Source organism: Lycium ferocissimum, chromosome 5 (assembly GCF_029784015.1).
Source record: "Lycium ferocissimum isolate CSIRO_LF1 chromosome 5, AGI_CSIRO_Lferr_CH_V1, whole genome shotgun sequence".
NCBI classification, from domain to species: domain Eukaryota; kingdom Viridiplantae; phylum Streptophyta; class Magnoliopsida; order Solanales; family Solanaceae; genus Lycium; species Lycium ferocissimum.
Genome location: NC_081346.1, coordinates 73,630,242 through 73,642,228, shown reverse-complemented (window position 1 = coordinate 73,642,228; position 11,987 = coordinate 73,630,242). Strand labels below are relative to the sequence as shown.

Genomic DNA, 11,987 nt, shown 5'->3' with positions numbered 1-11,987 from the left:
AATTAGTCCATATTAGTGATGCTTATTGCTAAGTCTTTTGTTTGATTTTACAGGATAATACAGCGGTGTTTCCTCCTGCTTACAAAGTTAGAAATCGCAGAGACACATTTCTTGGTAACAAACAAGTCCTTGACAGGTATGACTAATTGAAGTTCAATTTCAATGTATTCCTGCGACATTGTCGAAGAATTCCTCACTATGGTAGACTACTTACAAGATAATTACGTATAGATAAATCATGATTATGTTTAGTATAAACTTAGTAATCTCGAAACTACGGCGAATAGCCGGTTGCTATAGATCGAAAAGTTGAATTTATGCACCGACGGTATACCTGATATGAGTACCCAAAAAATAGTTTGTACCTGCTATTTACCTGTAGAACTGCATATATCAATATTTTGGAGATCGGGCACAACAAGGACGAGCTCTTCTTTATCACCTAGCGCATATGGACATAAAGAAGACGATAGAATGAATTTCGCATCGATAGAAATCATGTCTTGATCTTTCTCTGTATCGGTATGTGAGAGAGAGAGAGAGAGAGAGTGTGTGTGTGTGTGTGTGTAATATGGACGGGTAAATTTACATGATGAATCGTTGATATACCTGACCAAATCTAAACAATTTGTTTCTTATGTAGGTCCTAAGGGTGAAATGCAGGAATTTCTGGAGGGGCTAGTCGATGCAAATGATGTTCCAACATATGTGAAAGGACATCCCCTTGGACAACCTGCGATAACAGACTCTCATCCTGATTGGGATTACTATGCTTGGATAGTTCGCGCCGCGGAAGCTCCTGACTTTGGCTGCCCTGATTATGAATCTGATTATTACTCTGATTAGGACTCTAGTTACTATTAAATCAAGATGGTTCATGGTTTTCCCATAAGTAAATCTCTTGTTAGCAGCAGTAAGTTTTTATGTAATGGCGTGGTCTTATGTTTTTTGCAAGTTGCTTGTCTTTGTGGTTTTATGTGCCTATGGGTGACTAATGATATAACTATGTTTACCTAAGGTTTCTAGTACTCCCCTATATGTCAATGTTTTATTACTTTGTTTACTTGCAATTTGTGAGGAATGGTTCTATGGCAAACCGTGCAGTTCAGTCTTGGCAGTTTGTAATTACTACTTCCTTTTCATTTTGTGTGACTCTGTTTGAATCAGCAGGTTGTTTAAAATAAAAACAAACTTTTGAACCTTCTGATATGTTGGCTATAAAATTTGTGGCATTGACATTTGTATAATTACAAAAGCTATAAGTGTAAAAAGAAAATGTAAAGTAAATTATATATTTGGATTTCCCTAATCTCGAGGGTTCTTACGCCAAGGTTCTTTCATTTCGGGCAAGTCTATTTACAAACAAAAGAGAAGGTCTGTCCTATCCCACAAGTTAGTGAAGGTGGATGTCCAAAGCTTAATGAAGGCGAAGCCAAGGTAAGAGCAAGGGTTGAAAGACAAGGGAGAAGAATTCAATCCCCACTATTTGTTCCATTCTCAATGGTTGGTCGATTGGCCAAAATGTTTTTGGTTATCGAGTTGATCACAATGGTCAAGTGATCTAGAGTAGCATCTATTGGAGACTGGATTTTTACTAGCCAGAGGAATGACAATAGTCATGGAACTTACTTTTGGCTTTCCAAAATTAGAAGTGTGTCTTTCCTTTTTTGGAAAGAAGTAAAAATGAAAGTGTGCCACATAAATTGGAATGAAGAGAATGTCTTAGAGCATACAGACTTTCAGAAAGCAGCAAAAAACCATATTGTCAGACACATAAATCAGTATCCTTTTCCTTCCAACTGACATAAATGCAACTACATCATCTCTTCCTAGATGATATCCTTAAAAAGAAGTTAAGAACAAACATCTGGTTAAAAAGAAGTTTAAGAACAAAAATCTTATAAACGTTACACTGTCCTAATGATTCCTCAAAATTACAGTCAGCCCAGTCAAGAAAACAAGGAATCACCTAAACACAAAACAACTACAGTCAACTTTTTGTTCGACTTATCAAGCTTACTCCTTAGGTATAAGCAGAAACTTAATTTTCAGCAGAGAACCATATCCGAGTTAAAAAAGGTACTAAATATAGAAACTGACATTTTTTTAAAAACAGATAAGAAGAAATGTAAGTCAAAATTAAAATGGAAGAGTTATTTTAAGACAAGTTGCTCAGGTTTGTCACCTTTCTCTCTATACATATAAGCAAAACCAAGAGCAAAAGCCGCAAATACATTCTTCTTGGTAAGCTTTTCCTGTTAAGAGAAACTTGCATCATAAAAAATTAATTAAAATGGATTCTTATTCATATGTAGCTCTTTCTTCTTCCTCTAGTTCTATTCCATTTTCCACATATCCACAAAAAGAAGTAAAGGAAAACAAAGCATTATCCTCATATCACTCCTCACTTCATGGAATTCGAAGGCTCCCAGCAAAACCAATGACCAAACAACCAATCGCTCCAATGCCACCAATACCTCCTAAAATTTACAGAGTCGAACCTGTTGGTTTTAAGGAAGTTGTCCAAATGCTCACCGCAGCTCCCGAGTTTCAATCCGTCTCTAGTAGTTCTGATTCTGGTTCTAGCTCTGGTTCTAGTTCTTTCAATTTGAAGTGTTTACAAGATGTCACTCCTCCTCGGAAAATATTTTGAAGCATGCAGTCTGCTGGCTAATTTTCCTCTGTCACCTGCCTCTTTCGCATGGTGCTCTTCTATTCTTTTTCAGTCCTAGCGCGCTTACTTCACCAAACGCGGTTCAAACCATTTGAGAGTAGTAACTTATTATAATCGTCATTGTCTAAAAATGGGTACTAGTATGTGTTTACCTTATGGATGGATCAAGAATTTGAATTTGAACGAAATTGTAGATATCACAAAACAAATACTTAAATTGCTGTTTTCTTCTTTTCTTTTTTCACTTTCATCTTCTCCTCCAATTCAAAAACATGATCAGATGTATTGTATTTCCAATTTTTCATTCTAATTGTATGGTCTGTAATTATTTGGGGCCTCTTTGTGACTGCTCAAATGCGCTGAGATTTAGTGTTTATTGTTTTTTGTTATGGTTACAATTTTATCTTACACTAAATAGGTTTACAATTCTAATATAATAAAAGCTTTTTCCTCTTTTATCACATCATCTTACTTTGTAACAACTCAAAAGACAATCCTTACCCCAAAAAAGTTTAAAAAGACAAATGATGTCTTGTATCACGATCCGATTTCTAATGAAGTCGTGATCGGCTTTCGGTTCTAAAGTAGACCAAAGAAACCAGCTTGTTCTTTCTAACTTATATTATTATGTCACTTACTCAATGTACCTTTAAAATAAACTTAACTTTCTGTTCTACTATACCTTAATCAAAACAATCTTGATATAATCCAAGTGACAATCTTTTAATAATTGAATAATATCAAGAAAAAAATATCATGCAGAGTAGGTGATCATAACCCGACATTAATACATGTCTATGGAGCCTCTACTCGAGTACTCATTGCGCATGACATGTTATTCCTGATTAATCCTCAAAATAAATAAAGAATAAGTAAAAGGTTTGCTTGTGTAAGTAATATGTTAATTCACTGGAAAAATTATAATTCCGGAGATGACTACCTATAACTTCGACCATGTTTATCGGAAATTGATCTTAAAGTAGCTAAATAAGCTAACATGAGTTTTACGGCAGCTTAGTGAACCAAAAAAATAGAAGTCACATCCACAATAGTATATTCTTATATATGTTACGTTACTAAGTAGTAATTTATTTTACTATAGTAGTTGAGTTGTCAAAATATTTTTTGAAGACGTGGCTAATAATGTGACATTATTTAATCACAGGAATCCCTTAATGTTTGGAGATGATTGATCTCTTGGGGCCAAATTTGGCCAAAACGAAATGAAACCGGATTGAAGAACAAGATGTCGCAGTTGGGAAGTATAAAACGCATTTTGCAAATGAGGTTTATGTTTTTTTTTGCCGAAATAAGTATATTATACATGAGCAATAATAATCAAGTCACTGCACATATCTAAGCAAGCAAGACTATAAATAGACATTACATGCCGAATTAAACATATACAAGCTTCACTGACCATAGCCAATCTATTGTACATTATAATCCTTTTCGTCTTGTCAAGCTAAAACAACCTCGAGACTCATTTTGTGCAGCTTCAGATGTGTCGATGGCTTCCAACATCAGCACCACTTCTTGCATTTCTGGCCTCTTTTTAGTGTTTGCATCCCAACATTGCTTCATTATATTGGCCAGATCACTTGGGCAAGAGTTTGGTATTTCTGGCCTTCGACTCTTGTAGATTGTTGGAGATGTCTGAGAAAGAGTAATTTGGCTAGGATACGCAATTGAACAACAATATATCTCCCACAAACAAATTCCAAAACTATAGACGTCACATTTATGATCATATGGTAGACCGGCAAGAACCTCAGGAGCCATGTACCCCACGGTGCCAGTTTGGGCAGTCATGTCAATAGGACATGAAGCCTCAACTCTAGAAACTCCAAAGTCTATTATTTTCACTCTTCCTTTCTAGTCCACAAGTAAATTCTAACTCTTTACATCTCTATGAACTATTTTCTTAGAGTGAAGGTAACTCAACCCTCTTGCAACATCTAATGCTAGTTGAATTATAGAATTCGGTGGCAACCTTTTGATACTGTGTTTTAAGAGATGTGATGTAAGAGTGCCTCCTGAGACATATTCAACCACGATGCAATATCCTTCAGCATAACCAAATGATTGTTTTCTCAATGAATGATTTCTCGCATCAGAATTCCACGGAGTCATCAAGCCATTGGGTTTAACTTGGGGCAACCTCTTTGAAGCTCCGATTATCCTTGCAATGTTTGGGTGATCTAGCTTGTACCATATAGAAACTTCTTGCGTAAAAGCCTTTGTTACTACAGCTCTTCTTTTTTCATTGCTCATATCAAGTATTTTAACTGCAACTTCTTTTCCATCATAAAGACCTTTGTAAACTGATCCATATGCTCCTTGTCCAATAAGATTGTTGACTTTTAGTTTCTTGTTAGGATCCAATTTCCATTCTTCTTTGTTGGTGATGACTTCGACTTTCTTCGATTCTTCACAACCCTTATGATCGCTAAACGAGAAAAGGCCATAAATAGTGTATTATCTATGGGAGTAGGTCTAAAATGGTCCCTTAATTATATACTTACCGGTTTTAGTCCTTTAACTATCAAAAAACTTATTAAATTTGGTCTCCGTCTATTTTTTTATATAAATTAAACAAGATACAAACTCATAAACCTTCGTGAGATTAATTATTAAACCATTCCTCGACCACATCTCTCTCTCTCCCTCGCTTCTTTTTCCTCAAGTTCCTCCTGTTAACAAAAAAAAAAAAAAAAAAGATTCTAAAGACCGGCGTCGCTCTCGAGTCTCTAAAATTCGAAAAGACAAACTCGTGCACAAAATTTCGTAACCATTCTTCTCAAACACTACTAAAAAGCGGTAAAACCGGAAAAAAAAACGATGGAAAAAACCGACGGAAAGACCGACAGATTCGTCGATTTTTTTAATAATTTTTTTAAATCTTTTTTTTTTTAAGAAAACCGACGGACTGCGTCGATTATTTTCTGCACAAAAATGCACGAAAAAATATAATTATTTGTTATATTATTTTCTAAAATAAACCGATGGAGTCCGTCGGTTTTTTATTTTTATTTTTTATTTTTTTATAAAAAACCCGACGGAGACGGAGTCCGTCGGTTTTTAGAGCAAAAAAACAATATAAATTAAATCAATGTAAGTATATGAACAAAAAATATGTGGTCTAGTGGTAAAGCCCTTTAATGCCAAGGAACATACCCGGGTTTGACTCCAAGTTCCTACATTTTTTCTTTTTTTAAAAAAAAAAAAATCGACGTGAGACCGTCAGTTTTTTTTTTTAGTTTTTTTTTTAATTTAAAACTGACGCAGTCCGTCAGTTACGAAACGCGAGAGAGAACTTGAGGAAAAAAAGTTGAGGTTAAAGAATGAACTTGAGGAAAAAGAAGCGAGGGAGTAAAATATGTGTCCGAATGATTTTAATGATTAATCTCACAAAAGTTTATGAGCTTTGTACGTTGTTTGTATAAAAAAATAGATGGAGACCAAATTTGATAAGTTTTTGGATAGTTAAAAGACTAAACCTAAGTATATGTTAATGACCATTTTAGATTTACTCCCATGAGTATAGGACTATTTATGGCCTTTTCTCATCGCTAAACATTCGATCTAACTGTCTCTCAAGCTGCTCATCCATTCTTTCAAATCAATCTCTGCTCTAATTCTTGTTTTCGCCATTTCAAATGAATTCTTTTTTTGTTTTGAGAGTAAAAGAGAAAGAAGGAAACCTAAAGGTTTAATGTTATTAGGAGTAACGTTCCTTCTAAAAGATATATTTCGGTAGTAGACTTTATGTTCTTTTGTAAGTATATATAGTTTTGTATAGGTATCCAAATCAAAGTTGGAAGTGGAAAGGATTCAAATGAGATTTATATAAAATCTCATTCAGCAAATGTGATTTAACATCTTTTCTTTTCTTTTCTTTTTCCTCCTCCGGCCCAATCTTCCTTGGATTTGGACCTAATAATAAAAGGAATTTTTACTTGGTGTGGCTTCTTCTAAGGGGTAATTATTGATAATAACTATCTTTTAATTTATTTATATTTAGTAGTTACATTGCTTTTGTAAATTACCATTCGTAGCTACACTAAAATACATAAAGTTGGAGTGGCTGAAATGGTTATTGGGCAAGGCTCTCACCCTGCCCGCCCAAGTTCGAACCCGGCCACCAACATTTCTTTTCTTACATATTTTCCCTACCTTCTTCTCCTTGTATTTGAGTGTATTTCATATATATTTCATGCTTTATCGCATGCTTACGAAGAGAGAGTCTTGCCCAAATACATACGAATACACAGCTTTTGCTTAAAAGTAAGTTATGAATTGTAATTTGGCTCAACCAATTAACCCTTAATAAATGCTAACAACGGTTGGTTGAAAGGGTAAGTTTCCTTTTCTAGTGTCTTCCTTTTCTATTTCCTTTTATATTAGATTTTTTTGTCTTTTTCATTATCTAGTACCCTTGTTTCAATTTTGAGCCTTGGAAATCAGAAAGACTGATACATGCCTTGATTACAGAATTTGAACGGGTTTAATTTTTCAGCATTAATTAATAAAAGCTTGATCAATGCCACTATAAATATATAATAATCACCATGGCTTTTTCATGTCTATCTAAGTAGTATTATCACTAAAGTCTTTTCTTCTGTTAACTATGGCAAGAAATCTTCCTAACTTGAAGTTGAAAAACGTGGTGGTTAATTCTCATAATAATGATTATGAAGATGAAAAGAACACTAGTGAAAAAGAATTGGACCTTCCATTAGAGAAATTAAACCTTGGGCCAAAAAAGAAACTACTTGTACTTAATCTTGGTGGGCTGTTAGTGGATGGGGTGCATCGTCGCAACGAGTCCGCTGTTCGGAGATATACCCCTGACCTTGTTCATGGAAATTTCCTAGGTTTGTGTATGTGCGCGCGCATTTTTACATTGTTAAAAAGTAAAATTGATATTTTTTATAGAGTTAATCCCACTTTACCCCCTAACATTTAAGCGTTGGGAAACGATACTTCCTCCATGTATTGAATAGGAAAAATAACCCCTTTATACAATATTTTCTGATGAGAATTTTCTATTTTTGAATAAAAATCTTTTTCCTCTTTCTTTCTAGAATTAAAATAAGAAAATAGAACATAACTATTATTATCTCATTCACCTATTCCGTTGAAAATAATCTACACCTCCACAAACGTGCAGATTAAACTTCTTTTTTTTGCTTACATTAAAACAGTTGCTTGGGATTTTTAATTGCACATCTATAGTCAACCCAATTCCTTCAGGCATCCATTGTTATTAATTGTAGTGCTTGAGTTGAGAACATAACACCTCTAAAAGATGTTGATTGCCAGTGCAATTGAGATGTTCCGTTGTATAGCTGAAGAAGCAATTGGACTTGATATAGGTGGTTGAACCTTGAAAATCCAACAATTAAGATTAGGGAAGAAAAATTATTGATACAACATTAATTCATTATAACATATAGTATGAAAAATATCTTATTATTACCTGTGATGCCGTTACAAATTGGTTCGTGTTTGACCTTTCAACACCCTTCCAATTTCCTATTCAGTGGTATTCTAAGTAGTTGTTATATCGTAAAAGGAGTACATTATATTCAGCGAAATAGATGTATGAGACAATAATAGCTATGTATGTTCTTATTTTAATTGTAGAAAGAAAAAGAAAAAAAATATCTTTATTCAAAAAAAGAAATTATCACTGAAAAATACATAAGGAGGTTATCGTTCCCATTCAATATGTGGAGGTTATAGTTTCCCAACCCTTAAATGTTAGGGGGTAAAGTGGGATTAACTCTTATATCGTAACACACGTCACTTTATAGTCGATTTTTAAAAAATAAATATTGTATCTTTATTTTATTTCTCATTCAATGTTCAGACACTCGTTTTGGGGCATTGAGTAATTTGATTTCGCATTTTGTGAGGCTCATAAAATTAATGGGAAAACTCATCCTACTTGAGAATTTTTTTTTTCCATCTCCAGACTTGAACACTTGATTAAGGGTGGAGGGATCTTACCGAACCACAACCCTTAGCGTGATAATTTTCTATATTTAAAAGTAATTTATTTTTAAAAAAAATTTCCCTTAATAAAATGATTTATATGTGTAAAAGTATATGATACATTTCGTATCACGAAGTTTAAGTTATCAAGAATAAGTAATTGTCACATCCATAGATAGAAATATGAGTTTTGCCTTGAGATACACTCTCTATCTCTTTCGATCTATCAAAAAGATCAATAAGTAGTTGTCCCATCAATAGATAGAAATAGGAGTTTTTGCCTTGAGATACACTCTCTATCTCTTTCCATCTATGAAAGATCAGGCTATCAATCGATTTGAAAATAGCATGCTTCTCTCGCTTCTTGTTCGTTTGTATCCGAAAATATAGCTACTGTATATAATAAGAAGCAGTAGCAAAGTAGCCAGAAGTACATAATCACATAAATTAGAACGGAGGGAGTACTATATTGATATTTCTGTTAATTATAATGTCTTTTTTCTTGTCTTTGTGATGTGCCAAAACAGTCTTCAAGAGACCTTACTGTGATCAGTTTATGAGGTTTTGCCTTGAAAGATTTGAAGTGGGGCTGTGGTCGTCTGCTATGGAGTTAGTAACAATCTAATTTTATTTTCTTTAATGAGTGAGTTAATTAATCTATTTGTTATGAAGTGTTACTATATAACTTGTTTTTCACATGATCATAGTCGAAACGTGGAGCCTATTTTCGATAACATCATGGTTGGCCTTAGAAGGAAGTTGCTAACTAGCTGTTTGTACGGGTAAGTGGATTTAATTTAATTTAATATAGTATTAAATTAAAATTGTATTTTCCTTGAAATTTCATTAATTACAGTGGTTTTTCAACTCTGGAGAAGAAGAATAAGCCAATTTTCTTGAAGCAACTGAGTAAAATATGGGAAAATAATTTTCGTGGTGGAAGATTTTCAAAAGCCAACACACTATTGATCGATGATGAGCCACATGCTGCTCTACTTAACCCTGTAGGTTTTAATTAATTTGCATAAATTAATTAATCGTTTATAAACTAAAGAGTTCAAAAATAATCCTTTTTAGTGAGACTAATCCTATTTGTAGCCTAATACAGCGGCGTTTCCTCCTGCTTACAAAGTTAGAAATCGCAGACACACATTTCTTCGTAACTTATCCTTGATATTCAGTACAGTTAGTAACCTCGAAACCAAGGCAAATAACCTGTTTCTATAGACCAACAAGTTCTTAAGCTGTAAGAACTTACGGTAAAATTTGATATATACATTAAATTGGGACTAGTGATTGTACCTGTTGAATCGTTGATATACATGACCAACTCTTGATAAATTTTTTTGGTAGGTCCTAAGGGCGAAATGCAGGAGTTTCGGGAGTGGCTAGTTGATGCAAATGATGTTCCAGCGTATGTGAAAGGACATCCCTTTGGACAACCTGCGATAACAGACTCTCATCCGGATTGGGATTACTATTCTGGGATAGTTTGTGCAACGGAAACTCCTGACTTTGGCTTCCCTGATTATGAATCTGATTATTACTCTGATTAGGCTTCTAGTTACTATTATGTCAAAAACCATAAGTAAATCTCTTCTTAGTAGTTGGAAGCTTGCAAGTGGCATGTCTTTGTGGTTTTATGTGCCTATGGGCCAATGATATAACTATGTTTACCTAAGGTTTCAAGTACCTATGTTGACAATGTCAAATTCTTAATGGTCTATAATACTATGTATGTTTACTACAATGCGTTAGGAATGGTTCCATAGCTAACCGTCCAGTTCCTATGCAATATAAATGTCTTGGCGGACTGTAATTACTACTTCCACTTCAATCTATGTGACTGTTTGAATCAGCACGGCGTTTATAAGAAAAATGAACTTTTGAAACTTGTGATAAGCAATAACATTTGTCTGGCTATAAAATTTGGAGTCCGGAGCCTAAAGGGTATAAAAATACACGGTATTTACCAAAAGGGGGTGCCCAAAAATTTATATACCAAAAGGGGTATATCGTGGGCTGATCCACGATATACCCCAAAAAAAAATTTTCGCCTGACACCAAGTCAACTTAAAAAATTAAAAAAAAAAATTTAATTGTATAACGTGGACTGATCCACGTTATACAATATAAATTGTAAAACGTGGATCAGTCCACGTTTTACAAATATATTTTGTAAAACGTGGGACCGATCCACGTTTTACCTCTAAAGTTTTTTTTTTTTTTTTTTTTTTTTAGCACTAAAAAAAAAATTTAGTAAACTTTTTTTTTTTGTAACACTTAGTGTGTTTTTTCATACTTTGACCAATGATTAATCGTGTGTGAAGACTCCAAACGTCAATATTTTATATAGAACACGATATTTTTTTTCGCGTACAATAATGTAGGCTCAATACATCAAGGATACGTAGACGTTCGGATCGTCATTTTAGGGGTTGAAAAGGTGCCTGAAATAAGTTTTGTTTGAAAACACTTAGTGTTTTTTCATACTTTGACCAATGATTAGTCGTGTGTGAAGACTCGAAACGTCAATATTTTATATAGAACTTGATATTTTTTCTGCGTACAATAATGTAGGCTCAATACATCAAGGATACGTAGACGTTCGGATCGTCATTTTAGGGGTTGAAAAGGTGCCTGAAGTAAGTTTTGTTTGAAAACACTTAGTGTTTTTTCATACTTTGACCAATGATTAGTCGTGTGTGAAGACTCCGAAACGTCAATATTTTATATAGAACTTGATATTTTTTCTGCGTACAATAATGTAGGCTCAATACATCAAGGATACGTAGACGTTCGGATAGTCATTTTAGGGGTTGAAAAGGTGCCGAAATAAGTTTTGTTTAAGGTTTAAGTGTTTTGTTTTTTAAGGTTTTGATTTAAGCGTGTTATTTTTTAATCACGATAAAACATTATTTTGAATATAAATGTAATTCTAAAAAATATAGGGAGAAAAACTAGTTGTAAAGTGGTCAAACTTTAGATGGTCATAACTTTGCGCTCGGACGTTCGTTTTACGCATTTTTTTTTTGAACTTGCGTATTTTTTTGAGATCTATGCGGACAAACCGCCGCAAGGCGGTTTGGCCGAGCCGATTTTTAAAAAAAACACCTTTTATCCCATTCAATTTCAATTTTCCCCCAAATTGGCGTGAAATTTTCAGTTTTATTTACTTATAAGATGATGATATGCAATAGATTTCAACGTAAAAAAATCCCAAGGTAATGTACCCGTGAATGTCAATTTCACTTCGGTTTCAATTTTTGAAAATAAAGTCGATTAATTTTCTCAACATATAAAGTTGACTAAA

General features: G+C 33.9%; 3 protein-coding genes, 1 long non-coding RNA gene and 1 pseudogene across 4 annotated transcripts; 4 read left to right on the top strand and 1 right to left on the bottom strand.

The window, feature by feature from the left end:
* The first annotated feature begins 44 nt into the window (after nt 1-44).
* LOC132058554 (uncharacterized) lies at nt 45-1,017 on the top strand. Its single transcript, XR_009415335.1, has 2 exons — nt 45-114; nt 644-1,017. It is a non-coding gene; the product is annotated as an uncharacterized LOC132058554 (long non-coding RNA).
* A 1,276-nt stretch (nt 1,018-2,293) lies between these two features.
* On the top strand, nt 2,294-2,653 carry LOC132058026 (VQ motif-containing protein 29-like). The gene has a single exon (XM_059450594.1). The coding sequence runs from the start codon at nt 2,294-2,296 to the stop codon at nt 2,651-2,653; it is 360 nt and encodes a 119-aa protein (XP_059306577.1).
* Nucleotides 2,654-4,076: 1,423 nt separating this feature from the next.
* LOC132058024 (serine/threonine-protein kinase STY13-like) lies at nt 4,077-6,825 on the bottom strand (annotated as a pseudogene).
* Nucleotides 6,826-7,304: 479 nt separating this feature from the next.
* On the top strand, nt 7,305-9,460 carry LOC132058023 (uncharacterized). The gene is made up of 3 exons (XM_059450593.1): nt 7,305-7,551; nt 9,202-9,283; nt 9,382-9,460. The coding sequence occupies exons 1-3, from the start codon at nt 7,305-7,307 to the stop codon at nt 9,458-9,460; spliced, it is 408 nt and encodes a 135-aa protein (XP_059306576.1).
* A 65-nt stretch (nt 9,461-9,525) lies between these two features.
* LOC132058022 (uncharacterized) lies at nt 9,526-10,358 on the top strand (the record flags this gene model as incomplete). Its single annotated transcript, XM_059450592.1, has 3 exons — nt 9,526-9,678; nt 9,773-9,833; nt 10,028-10,358. Coding segments are annotated over 3 exons (417 nt in total), but the record flags the coding sequence as incomplete, so codon positions are not given.
* Nucleotides 10,359-11,987: the final 1,629 nt, after the last annotated feature.